We start from the raw sequence: 12,864 nt of genomic DNA, 5'->3' as shown, positions 1-12,864 counted from the left end.
CCTTATAACATTCAAACATTTACTTGTATAATCCTGCTTTATGCAAACTGGCAACCATAAGTCTAACCAGCAAGCATCAAAGTAATTCACCATATCTGGAGCCTGTGTGCAACTCTGGTCAACTGCCTACAGGAAAGAGATCAGTAAGATTGCGAGAGTTGCAAGATTACTACCAAGACTTGGGAAGCTGTAGGGAAAGGATGAATAGGTTACGACTTCATTCACTGGAGTGTAGGGGAGTGAGAGATTTGATAGAAGAATATAGATAGCAAGCAGCCTTTTTCCACTGAGGTTGGGTGGAACTACAACTAGAGGTCATGGGTTAAGGGTGAAAGGTGAAATGATTAAGAGGGACTTCTTCCCTCAGTGGATGGTGAGTGTGGAATGTGCTGCCAGAGGAAGTGGAGAACGTGGGTTTGGAGAAGAGAAGTTTGGAGAGTATGTGGATGGGAGGGATACAGTCCAGGTGCAAGTCAACTGGAGTAGGCAGAATTACGGTTCAGCATGCACTAGATGGGCTGAAGGGCCTGTTTCTGTGCTGTAGAGCTCTAGAAATCTTAACGACATGAATGGTACTGGAAATGCAATCAAATTGCAAATACTTGACAAATGAGCTTGGCCAAAATAAAATTTTATTGAACATATTTACAAATCAATGCTGAAGCAGTTTTACAGCAGGCAGAACATTAACAAAAGGAACACATGTAAATATGTATGTACATTTCAATAGAAATCACATTTAAAAGATTTTAGTCCAGGACTAAATTAATGCATTTTTGGTGAAATGCTTTGGTTAAAGTACTTCCCCACCCCCCCATCCCAGATATGAACAAAACTTGGAAATGTTAATCGAATGAGGGCTTACTAACTAGACATCACTATTCATACAAAACCTATGTTTTGGGCAAGTCCTGGCAACAGTTACTCTTCAGATTCTGCTCAGTGCCATTGTATCCCAGCGTGAACCCATCAGCTCTTCCCAGAGGCTGGACTCACTGCAAACTCCAATCGATGGGAGTCTTCCCTGCTTTCTTCAACAACTCGTTGGTTCTGGAGAAATGCTTGCAACCAAAGAAGCCTCTGTGCGCGGAGAGTGGAGACGGGTGAACAGTCTGCAGGACGTGATGACGTTTCTGTAATGAGGCAACGCTAGTTAGTCAGGTGCTGGATGAAGTCTCCCACTAGTGAAGCATCATCAGGGCTACGTATGGGCAGAAGCTGGAGGTGATTCCTGCAGCTGACTGTTGGGTGTTTTTGACTGCGTGGGTTTCTTCCAGGCAGCTCAGCTTTCTGAAGACTATAGGTTAATATTACCAAGTTTTGGACATGCTATGTCAGCACAACAATATTTCTGGCCTCTGAGGTTTTTGAGTTTCTTTCAAAGTAATTGGTTGAAGCAGTTGCAGTATCACAAGGATGAACAAATCTATTTATCTAGTTATTCATAACAGCACAGAACAGGCTCTTCCGGACCCCATCGACCAGCAACCCCCAATTTAACTTTAGGCTAATCATGGGACAATTAACGTACCAACTGTTACAACTTTGGATTGTGGGAGAAAGCGGAGCGCATGGAGGAAAACCACGCAGTCACGGGGAGAATGTACAGGCAGCAGTGGGAATTGAACCTGGGTCACTGGTAAATGTGTTAAGGTCTTCCAGAGACCTCCTCCCAAACCATGTTGTATAAAGTTAGAAATTTTACAGTTGGAATATCCCACAGATTAGAGGCAGAGGTGACGTACCCTGTCGATAACACCGCCCTTCCGTTGTGCATACGCTCCCCACAGCATGAACACCAAGCCCTCTCGGTTGTTATTGAGATAGGACACCACAGCATCTGTGAACTCTTCCCAGCCCTTGTCTTTGTGCGAGTTGGCCTGATGTGCTCTGACGGTGAGGACGGCATTCAGCAGTAGCACACCTGTTTGAAACAAAACAGAACATTCACAAGTGAGCCTCTGGGGTAATCAGTTCAACTCAGTCACTGCACGAGACCAGATCTCAACAAGAATTAGTGCAACTATGCTGGGCGTACATTCAGTGGCCACTTTACCAGGTGGACCTATTGCTCGTCAATGCAAATATCTGATCAGCCAATCATGTGGCAGCAACTCCATGCGTAAAAGCATGCAGACATGGTCAAGAGGTTCAGTTGTTGCTCAGACCAAACATCAGAATGGGGAGGAAATGTGAACCAGGTGACTGATCTTGGAATGATTACTGGTGCCAGACGAGGTGATTTGAGTATCTGAAAAATTGCTGATCTCCTTCGATTTTCATGCACAACAGCCCTTAAATGGAGCAGGAAAAAAAAACACCTAGTGAGCGACAGTTCTGTGAAAATGTCTTATTAATGAGATCAGAGGAGAATAGCCAAAGTGATAGTAACTTAAATAACTATGCATTATGACAGTGCTCTGCAGGGAAGCATTTCTGAATGTACAATACACTGAACCTTGAAATGAATGGGCTACAGCAGAAGCCCACAAACATGCACTCAATAGCCACTGAATGCAAATCATGGTACAAGAGTGAATGCCTGCAAGAAAGTGGATCTCAGGGTAGTGTATAATAAATTTCCTTTGACTATGGATGGATCTTGCTGTCTGCCAAAGGTCCTACACCATCATTAAATAAAACTCCCTTTGGCTGTAACTACTCCAGGAAAACTGAAACACTAAGCAGCAGGGAGGATGTTTCTATGGTGGGGGTATCCAGAACTAGAGGGCACAGCCTCAAAGTTGAGGGACAACCTTTTAGACAGAGGTAAGGAGGGATTTTTTTTTAGCCAGAGAGCGGTGAATCTGTTGAATGCTCTACCACAGACTGCAGTGGAGGCCAAGTTCGAGTGTGTGCTTAAAGTTGATAGTTTCCTGATCAGTCAGGGCATCGAAGGATATGGCAAGAAGGCAGGTGTATGGGGCAGAGTGGGATCAGGGAGCAGCCATGATAGAACAGCAGAGCAGACTCGATGGGCTGAATGGCCTAATTCTGCTCCTACATCTTATGGTTTAAGCTTTAAGAACACTATTTAAAATAATCTAAAAAGGAAAGTCGTGGCTTTCATTTTAAGCCAATCTCATCCCTATGGTAGCAATGAACTCAACACTTGCCTTATGCCCCAACAAATACATTAGAACTTGGAAATGGCTGGTTATAACAGACACATGATAAGATCCAGCATGTCTCCCTTGACTGGTCCAAGTGTAAACATTATTAATCTTCACAATGACCACTCCATTCAGTTGTGTCTGAAGGATCAAATGCCAAATGGAAGGGACATCTGCACTTCCACTTTGTTGGTCTTCATCTATGATTAAAATGTGACCTCACCCGACTGTAGGACAGGGGAGTCTAACTGAGAAATGATTGGATGGATCAGGCACGTTCGTTGCGGTGCCAAGGAAAAGTTTCAACACCTGGAAATGTGAGGCCCACGACAGAGTAAATAAGGACTGAATTCTCACAGCTGAAAGGGTGAGAGAAAGATTTTGGGCCGAAAACGTTGACTGTATTCTTTTCCTAAATGCTGCCTGGCCTACTGAGTTCCTCTAGCACAGGGGTCGGCAACCCGCGGCTCCGGAGCTGCATGCAGCTCTTTCATCTCTGTGCTGCGGCTCCCCGTGGTTTGTTAGTTTTTGAAATGTAATTCGAAATTTGAAGATTATGGCGATCTTGTACAATCTAAATAAAACGTTGAGGCGACCCCATTTCCTGGCACATCCAAACCGGCTCACAATTAGCCACCGTTCCGGCTAAGGGACATAGCCTACGGGGGTTTGTGAGTACATGTCTTTTGGAGCATCCGCGCCCACGGGGGGCGGGTTGAGGGAGGCTTTAAAGCAAGGCTGTTTAGTTCAAATAAAGTTACCTTTGTGTCGTTATCTTAGCGCTGCGTGTGGCACACCGCCACAACGTGTTTTTTTTAAATCGCTATTAATATAAGTCACCACTGCCAATCCCTGACACCCGCCAGTGCGCGCTTTCTTTTAATTTTTCGATAAAAGGTAGGCTAACTATGGAGTAACCTTCAACCCAACGTCTTTTTTTTCGGAGTTCAAAATGTTTTTGTTGCATGCAGAAATGTAATTTCGTTTTCTCTGCAGGAGTTCATCAATTTCATAAATGTAACACATTATAGTTTGTTTATACATAGCATAAAGGCAAAAAAAAACCCGTTGTATGCAGTGTTATTTCATTTTAAATGTCAAATGGGTTTTGTGGCTCCCAGTGTTTTCTTTTCTGTGGGAAATGGGTCCATATGGCTCTTTCAGTGGTAATGGTTGCCGACCCCTGCTCTAGCACTTTGTGTGTGTTGCTCAGATTTCCAGCATCTGCAGATTTTCTCCTTTGCAAAATCTGAGATATTGGTGGACGGATTGCTGGTCCTCCCAGGGTTAGGAACACCTGTCCCTTGGGCACCCTGAGGGGGAGAACAGCTGAATGGAGTCACTGGCTGCTGCCCTTGCCTGGAAGGAACAGGCATTCATACCTATTGGGGCGGATCAAGCCAAGCTGAGGGAACAGAGCGAGTCAGTGAGGCTCACCCCACACCTGCTCACTGTCCTATCACAGCTGCTTCTGTGATCCTTGATCAATTATCAGGTTGTGTATCATTTATTTCAAATAAAAGTTGAGCATTCCTCAGCTCCAACTTCCTCTGGTTAGCGGGAAGTAGAACAATGTACCTACCTTGCTTGGCCCAGCTGCTCAGATCACCATGTGCTGGGTGCTTAAAACCTTCAATGTCAGATTCCAGCTCCTTGTACATGTTTTCCAGACTGCACAAGAACAGAAGAATTTACAGCATTCAAAGCACAGGGTCGTTTAACTCCACTTCACCCCAGAATCTCCAGATCCCCTTTAACAGTCACCCATCCACAGCATTCAAAGCACAGAGTCATTCATTTGCCCCACCACCTCCAGACCCCATCACTCAAACAGGGCACCAGCTCCAAATAGTCACTATCTATGGGCTACTTCTGAATGGAGAGTACTTCACAGACCCAATCTCAATGCACAAAGCAGGATGTAAACAATTTCACTCTTCTGTTTACAAACGATTAAGAGGTGGCTGTACTGTCACATTCACATTGAAACACAGTCTAAGAATGTACTGGATAGACCATAAGTGTCACCATGGTACCATAGCTTGCCCACAACTCAATCCTATTCTGTACATCTTTTGAATGTGGGAGGATCCCATAGTCACTCCTCAGAGACAGCGGCAGAATGGGATCCCAATCGCTGGCGCTGTAGAGCATTATGCTAACTACTACACTACTGCGCTGCTGCATATTATGTTCCTTTCATTGCCAGGCCTCTATTTTTAAATATTTACTTACTAAAAGATCTTGTACACAAACACTGCAGACCCGAGATGGAACCAGACTACAAGAGCCTGCATACCTGGGAGGTGGAGGCACAGGGCGCTTGACACTGAAACACAGCCCGTGAGCCTGGTTTGGTCCATGGTATGGGTCCTGGCCGAGGATCACCACTTTCACCTGGACAAAGACAAGGTTTCCTTTTATTCTGTTTCTCTCCGCACAGAATCAATGCAACGTTTCAGATACTAATACACGTTACTGCTTTACAAAAATACCACAAAGTTCAAAATAAATTCAAGTACGTATATATGTTACCATACACCATCTTGAGACCCATTTTATTGTAGGCACATGGAAAATAAAACAGAATTTATGAAAAACTAAACATAAACTAAGACAAACAAACAACCAACACACTGAAAATGCTGGAGAAACTCAACAGGCCAGGCAGCATCATGGAAAAGAATGCAGTCGACATTTTGGGCTGAGACCCTTCAAACAACCAATGTGCAAGAGGGCAAACACTGAGTTTTAAATCAGTTATTGAAAGTGAGTCCGTAGGTCAGTGTTGAGGTGAGTGAAGTTATCCATAGAGAACCAGGAGCCTAATAGTTGAAGGATAACAACTTCCAGAACCTGCTGGTGTGGGATCCAAGGATTGTACCTCCTGTCCAACGGTAGTAGCTAGAAGAGGGCATGGCCTGGATCGAGGGTTCCCAGCAACGGACCAAGACCATTAAGACAGGGGACTGTGGACCATAGGTTGGGAATCCCTGGCTTGGATAGTGAGGGTCTTCGATGATAAATGCTGCCTATTTGGAATCAATGGTACATTTATATTTCTTTATATTTTGTCAGTATTACAGAAATCTAGTTTCCCAGAGTAGGAAATTTCAAAGCTAAATGGCAAAGGTTTAAGATGAGAGAGGAAAGATTTCAAGGGGTCACTTTTTTTTTTGACTTAGTTGCTGTTGGATATTTGGAAAGAGCTACCAGAGGAAGTGGTAAAGGCAGGTAGAGTTGGAATGTTTGAAAGGCATTAGAACAGGGGTTCCCAGCCTTTCTTATGCCATGAACCAATACCCTTGGGCAAGCAGTCCACGGACCCCAGGTTGGAACCCGATTCGGGGATGAGGTGCAACCCCGAGCTCACATGATATCCAATTTGTAATGTTCACTCACATGACACACCAGAAAAAACCATCAGAGGCTGACATTGCACTTACATCACTGACATCGCACATCTCCGACCACGCGAAGACCTCGTGAGCTGGTGGATAAATGGTGTAACGCTTCCTCTCTGCGGCTACAAATCCCATCAGCTGGAAACAAACAAGCTGCAATTAAGGACAAAGAGACCCAGACCCCTGTATCTCCTCCCGTGGAAAAGGACAAACAGACCCAGACCCCTGTATCTCCCCCAGTGAAAAGGACAAAGAGACCCAGACCCCTGTATCTCCCCCGTGGAAAAGGACAAACAGACCCAGACCCCTGTATCTCCCCCAGTGAAAAGGACAAAGAGACCCAGACCCCTGTATCTCCCCCCGTGGAAAAGGACAAACAGACCCAGACCCCTGTATCTCCCCCGTGGAAAAGGACAAAGAGACCCAGACCCCTGTATCTCCCCCGTGGAAAAGGACAAAGAGACCCAGACCCCTGTATCTCCCCCCATGGAAAAGGACAAAGAGACCCAGACCCCTGTATCTCCCCTGTGGAAAAGGACAAAGAGACCCAGACCCCTGTATCACCCCCGTGGAAAAGGACAAAGAGACCCAGACCCCTATATCTCCCCCCGTGGAAAAGGACGAAGAGACCCAGACCCCTGTATCTCCCCCGTGGAAAAGGACAAACAGACCCAGACCCCTGTATCTCCCCCCGTGGAAAAGGACAAACGGACCCAGACCCCTGTATCTCCCCCCGTGGAAAAGGACAAAGAGACCCAGACCCCTGTATCACCCCCGTGGAAAAGGACACAGAGACCCAGACCCCTGTATCTCCCCCGTGGAAAAGGACAAACAGACCCAGACCCCTGTATCACCCCCGTGGAAAAGGACACAGAGACCCAGACCCCTGTATCTCCCCCCGTGGAAAAGGACAAAGACACCCAGACCCCTGTATCTCCCCCGTGGAAAAGGACAAACAGACCCAGACCCCTGTATCTCCTCCAGTGGAAAAGGACACAGAGACCCAGACCCCTGTATCTCCCCCCGTGGAAAAGGACAAAGACACCCAGACCCCTGTATCTCCCCCGTGGAAAAGGACAAACAGACCCAGACCCCTGCATCTCCCCCCGTGGAAAAGGACAAACAGACCCAGACCCCTGTATCTCCCCCCGTGGAAAAGGACAAAGAGACCCAGACCCCTGTATCACCCCCGTGGAAAAGGACAGAGACCCAGACCCCTGTATCTCCCCCCGTGGAAAAGGACAAACAGACCCAGACCCCTGTATCTCCCCCGTGGAAAAGGACAAACAGACCCAGACCCCTGTATCACCCCCGTGGAAAAGGACAAAGAGACCCAGACCCCTATATCTCCCCCCGTGGAAAAGGACAAACAGACCCAGACCCCTGTATCTCCCCCCGTGGAAAAGGACAAACAGACCCAGACCCCTGTATATTCCCCAGGCAAGAGCATCTGCTACAGATAAGAGGGGGAGAGATACTGTTGATTAACAGTGTTATGACTCTTCCTGGATTATTTACCTTCCACTACAAGGACTGTACTTTGCTCATTAACATTCCTCAGGAGATAGCAGGAGTGGCCAGTTGATGGATAGCTGAGACCCCGTGAGTGGGGATGAAAAGACAAATCTGGAGAGACACCCTTCAGACACACCAGTGGACACTGATTGAGTGTTGGGAACCCACAGAAAGGTGGGGGCTTCAGAGACCGAACCAGGAGATCGGTCAGTAAAGCTCACAGTGTTACAGCAGGGCCGGTGGGGACTTGTGTGTGTGTCCACTCATGCCAGAGTGACGACTCCACCACAGAAGAATGGTCTAGCTGAAGACCAGAGGGGGCATAACTGAATGACAATGATACGACGGATTAATAAAGCAGAGGAAGGTTTGGCTGCTGTAGCTGTTACCTCTCACTCGCTCTCTCTCTCCCCCAACGATTTCAATACAACAACCATAACTACTTCAGCATTTATGAACTGAACTCTATACTTTCCTATGACAATTCATTTACCCCTAGACATCGATAGAGCTTGTTTATTATTATTATTATTCCTACACTTTTAGATTTATTACTGCTAACTTGTTTTATATGTATATTTGCATTTTTGATATTGTGTTGTGTAGTTTATTAATAAACACCTTTAGTTTGGTACCACCAGACTCCAACGGATTCTTCTTTCTCTGTTGGTCAGACACTCTGTTACGGGGTACGTAACACCTGTATCTCCCCCCGTGGAAAAGGACAAAGAGACCCAGACCCCTGTATCTCCCCCAGTGGAAAAGGACAAAGAGACCCAGACCCCTGTATCTCCCCCCGTGGAAAAGGACAAAGAGACCCAGACCCCTGTATCTCCCCCCCCCCCGTGGAAAAGGACACAGAGACCCAGACCCCTGTATCTCCCCCGTGGAAAAGGACAAAGAGACCCAGACCCCTGTATCTGCCCCGTGGAAAAGGACAAAGAGACCCAGACCCCTGTATCTCCCCCGTGGAAAAGGACAAACAGACCCAGATCCCTGTATCTCCCCCGTGGAAAAGGACAAACAGACCCAGATCCCTGTATCTCCCCCGTGGAAAAGGACAAACAGACCCAGACCCCTGTTATCTACCTAGGATTAGTCTGAACTTATAGTCGGTTAAAAGTTTGATAAAACATGATGTCCTATATTCTAAGAGGGCAGTGGGTGCATTCCCTACACGTCTATAACCTTGACCAAAGTGGCGAGCTGTTATGTTATTCCAATCATGAAGCAGCACCTGGTCTCAGAGCAGGTAATTACTGGACTACGGTGTAGGGTTAAGAGGTTTACGAACATGAAAAAGTAACACCTCAGAGTGCATTCCTTTTCCTTCTCAACACAAGTCCATAACACATAGGAGCAAATTAGGCCATTCAGCCCATTCAATCTATTTTGTATGGCAGATTACGCCAATATCAGTTTTGTTGTGTGGAATTGTCATTACGTGCCGTCACATGATGTAGGTGATCATGGTCTCATGATATGCACCAGTTGCTTATACGACCGTCCACGTCACCCCATGTATAATTTATGTTAATTTACATTTGTCATTTTCATGATATACTGTGAAGCTGCTGCAAAAAGATAATTCCGTTTTCATAGTAATTATATCCCACATATGCACACATATCAATAACTTTGAACTCCTATAATTGCAGTAGTTAATTTTAAAGACAGCATTAAATCTAGGACAATTATGCTACTCATAAAATTACTGACTGCTTGAAGTTTGCCTCAGCAATGTCCATGGCACAGATATAGGGGAACGGTTAAACATCTTGTCAAACAGCAAAGATCAAGGGTGATTCCGGAACCTACAATGAAAGCTAAACTTTCCCACAGCTGACATTCTGACACCTGATCAAAAATATCCTCATCTGCTAGCTTCCTGGTAAACTACAAAAGATCCAAACTCAGGGTGAAGGCCAACAGATTTTCACTGGCTGGACATATTGAGTAGTCTCCACTTTATAGAGTCAAAGAAAGTACAGGATAGAAATAGGCCCTTCAGCCCATCCTCTCTGTGCTAAAACCTTTTAAACTGCCTGCACCAGGGCTATGGCCTTCCATACCCCTACATCCATGTACTAATCCAAACTTCTATTAAAAGTTGAAATCGAGCTCATGTACAGCACGTTTCTACTGGGTGAAGAAGTTTTCACTCATGTTCCCCTTGAACTCTTCATCTTTCACCCTTAACCCATAACCTCTGGTTGTCATCCCACCCAACCTCCATGGAAAAGCCTACCCTATCTACACCACTCAATTTTGTACAGACGTATTTACACATGTTCCTTTTGTTAATGTTCTGCCTGCTGTCAAGCTGCTTCATCATTGATTTGTAAATATGTTCAATACAATTTTATTTGGCCAAGCTTATTTGTCAAGTATTTGCAGTTTGATTACAGTTCCAGTACCATTCATGTCATTAAGATTCATAGAGCTCTACAGCACAGAAATGGGCCCTTCTGCCCATCTATTCAATGCTGAACTGTAATTCTGCCTATTCCCAAAGACCTGCTCCTGGACCATAGCCCTGATATTCCTCCCATCCAAGCAGTCTCCAAACTTCTCTTGAATGTTGCAATCAAACCCATGTTCTCCACTTCCTCTGGCAGCGTATTCCACACTCACCATCCACTGACTGAAGAAGTCCCCCTTAATCATTTCACCTTTCACTTTGAACCCATGACCTCTAGTTGCAGTCCTGTTCAACCTCAGTGGAAAAAGCCTGCTTATATTTACCCTATTCATACCCCTCATAATTTTATATTCCTCTATCAAATCTCCCCTCAATCTTCTACATTCCAAGGAATACTGTTCCTCATAATTCAGGTCCTCCAGTCTTGCAACATCCCTGTAAATTTTCTTGTACTCTCTCAATTTTATTCACACCTTTCATGTAGGCAGGTGACCTAAACTGCACATAGTTGCCTCACGAACTTCAACATAACATTCCACCTCCTGTACTCAATACACTGATTGATGAAGGCCAGTGTGCCAAAAGCTGTCTTTTCATTATCAATGTAGAATTGAAATTATTGCGAATATCGGAAGTGCGCAGAAACACAGCCAGGAGGACTGATAGCTCTAATTGCTCCCCGCTCTCACCCTGATGAAATAGGGCTTGCTGAACTCGGTCATCAGCTCCTTCTTCCAGTTTTCCCCGAGGCCCGGAGGCGCATTCCGGGCCGCAAGTCTCTGCAAAGCCGCCTGCTTATTCCTCTCGATGCGGGAGAGTTGCTGGGGACTAAGCGGCGACCTGGGCTTGGGCGATTCCTTCAGCTCTTCCTCCTCCTCCGACCCAACCTTCAGCTTCTTCACGGGCGTCCACTTGCCATCCTGGGGGCGGAAAAGAAGCCGGTGGGTGAACAGGGAACGGATGCAACGCATGGTCACAGGCACCGACCGTCCAGGCGGAGACCCGCCTCCTCGCTCATTGGCCAATCCCTACTGCAGTTTGTTACTTTCTCTCCCAGAAACATTCTTCCCGCCAACTCCAAATGAAGTCATTCAGTTTGAAAATACAGATGAACATTTTTCTAATCGAAGAATTAGGAAGTAAAGTTTTATACAAGATCAATTCTACCGGAATTTTAAAAATTAATACGAACTAAAACATTAAAAATCAAATAAATTCAGCAACAGTTGTCTGCGGATAAACTACATATTCAGATATGCAATGCTAACTAACAGCAAAACACAATATAATGCTATACAAGGTTATAGTTTTAATCTTTCCATCTAATTAATCGAAATTAAGAAAGCCGCCGGAACTATACTTGCCGTTTATCTTTAAGAAGAAAACAATTTTCCGGATAAACCGCTTTTTCCAACCAAAGCTCTTCAAAGACAACAATTCTTAAAATGAAACTTGTTTTGCTGTTAAACTGCACCCCAAAACAACTATTCAAAGTTTTCTAAAATATTATTTAAAAATATAATTAGTACACAATAACGCTTCTCGATTTTATAAGGCTGTTTTTTTCACCTCTTCATTAATAGCTTCTTTATCCTTGAGTTCCTCCTTTGTAACTTCAGACAAACTCCTTTTCTTCACTGGCGTGCTGAAGTAAGATATAATAGATTTCTGTCCGATCATGTTGAAGAATTGTTTCCCTCTAAATGAGTTAATATTTTCGGGCTAGAAATCCGGTTCAGGCAGACACTGCACACAAACAGCTTCAGCGCGGGATTCTCACCCATGTGAATCTTTCGCGCCAGCTCGAGGGGGCGGGACTAAGATTTTACCGAGAATTTCACAAAATGTAAATTTCCCCTCCTCCAGAAATACTGATTAAATAATTCCACGAGGGGCGAGGCGAAATTTTGTAAAATATCCCCAGAACGGGATAGGAAAACCCCATTAAATTTTAACTTGACAATTGTAATAACGAGTAACAATCTGATTATTACTAGACAACAAGATTTCACGTGGTATAGTTGCTTGTTTTATTTTACGGAACATTTACTTAGACCAACAGAATAAACGCCAAGATTAATGGAATATTTTTATATTTGTTAGTTTTACCCTTTCTTTAAATCAGCGGGAAAGATTGGTAACATATAGCTACTTTGATAATAAAAGTTTATTTTGAATTTAAACCCCAAATCTATTTGGATATTCCGAGGTCAACAGAAAAAATACATTTACAATTAAGCAAAGGGCTCATCAGTCGTAGCTGTTGCAATTTCACAATATTAAAGCTCTGTGAATGACATGCTGAATTTGCATTTTACACTGTTTTATCCCCTAAATCATTAGATTTATTAGATTCCTTAGATTTAGGTAACGTGGAGTTAAAAGAAGAGATCGATTGGCTAATCTTGGA

At 44.7% G+C, this 12,864-nt stretch overlaps 1 protein-coding gene across 1 annotated transcript; it reads right to left on the bottom strand.

Moving 5' to 3' along the window:
• Positions 1–623: 623 nt before the first annotated feature.
• unga (uracil DNA glycosylase a) lies at positions 624–12,219 on the bottom strand. Its single transcript, XM_059986913.1, has 7 exons — positions 12,024–12,219; positions 11,144–11,374; positions 6,560–6,655; positions 5,413–5,510; positions 4,696–4,784; positions 1,746–1,924; positions 624–1,133 (listed from the first exon to the last, which is right to left on the bottom strand). The coding sequence occupies exons 1-7, from the start codon at positions 12,132–12,134 to the stop codon at positions 993–995; spliced, it is 945 nt and encodes a 314-aa protein (XP_059842896.1). The 5' UTR covers positions 12,135–12,219; the 3' UTR covers positions 624–992.
• Between the last annotated feature and the right edge of the window lie 645 nt (positions 12,220–12,864).

Source organism: Hypanus sabinus, chromosome 13, assembly GCF_030144855.1.
Source record: "Hypanus sabinus isolate sHypSab1 chromosome 13, sHypSab1.hap1, whole genome shotgun sequence".
NCBI lineage: Eukaryota > Metazoa > Chordata > Chondrichthyes > Myliobatiformes > Dasyatidae > Hypanus > Hypanus sabinus.
The sequence above is the reverse complement of the archived record's forward strand: the minus strand, read 5'-3'. Positions and strand labels throughout refer to the sequence as shown.

What these genes read in the sequence shown, in the direction of transcription:
- unga (XM_059986913.1), bottom strand. Translation starts at nt 12,134, where the DNA reads ATGATCGGACAGAAATCTATTATATCTTACTTCAGCACGCCAGTGAAG. An exon ending in CCTGTGCCTCCACCTCCCAG is followed by an intron (nt 4,785 to 5,412) that starts GTATGCAGGCTC and finishes GTTCTTGTGCAG; the next exon opens with TCTGGAAAACATGTACAAGG. An exon ending in GAGCAGCTGGGCCAAGCAAG is followed by an intron (nt 1,925 to 4,695) that starts GTAGGTACATTG and finishes TGTTTCAAACAG; the next exon opens with GTGTGCTACTGCTGAATGCC.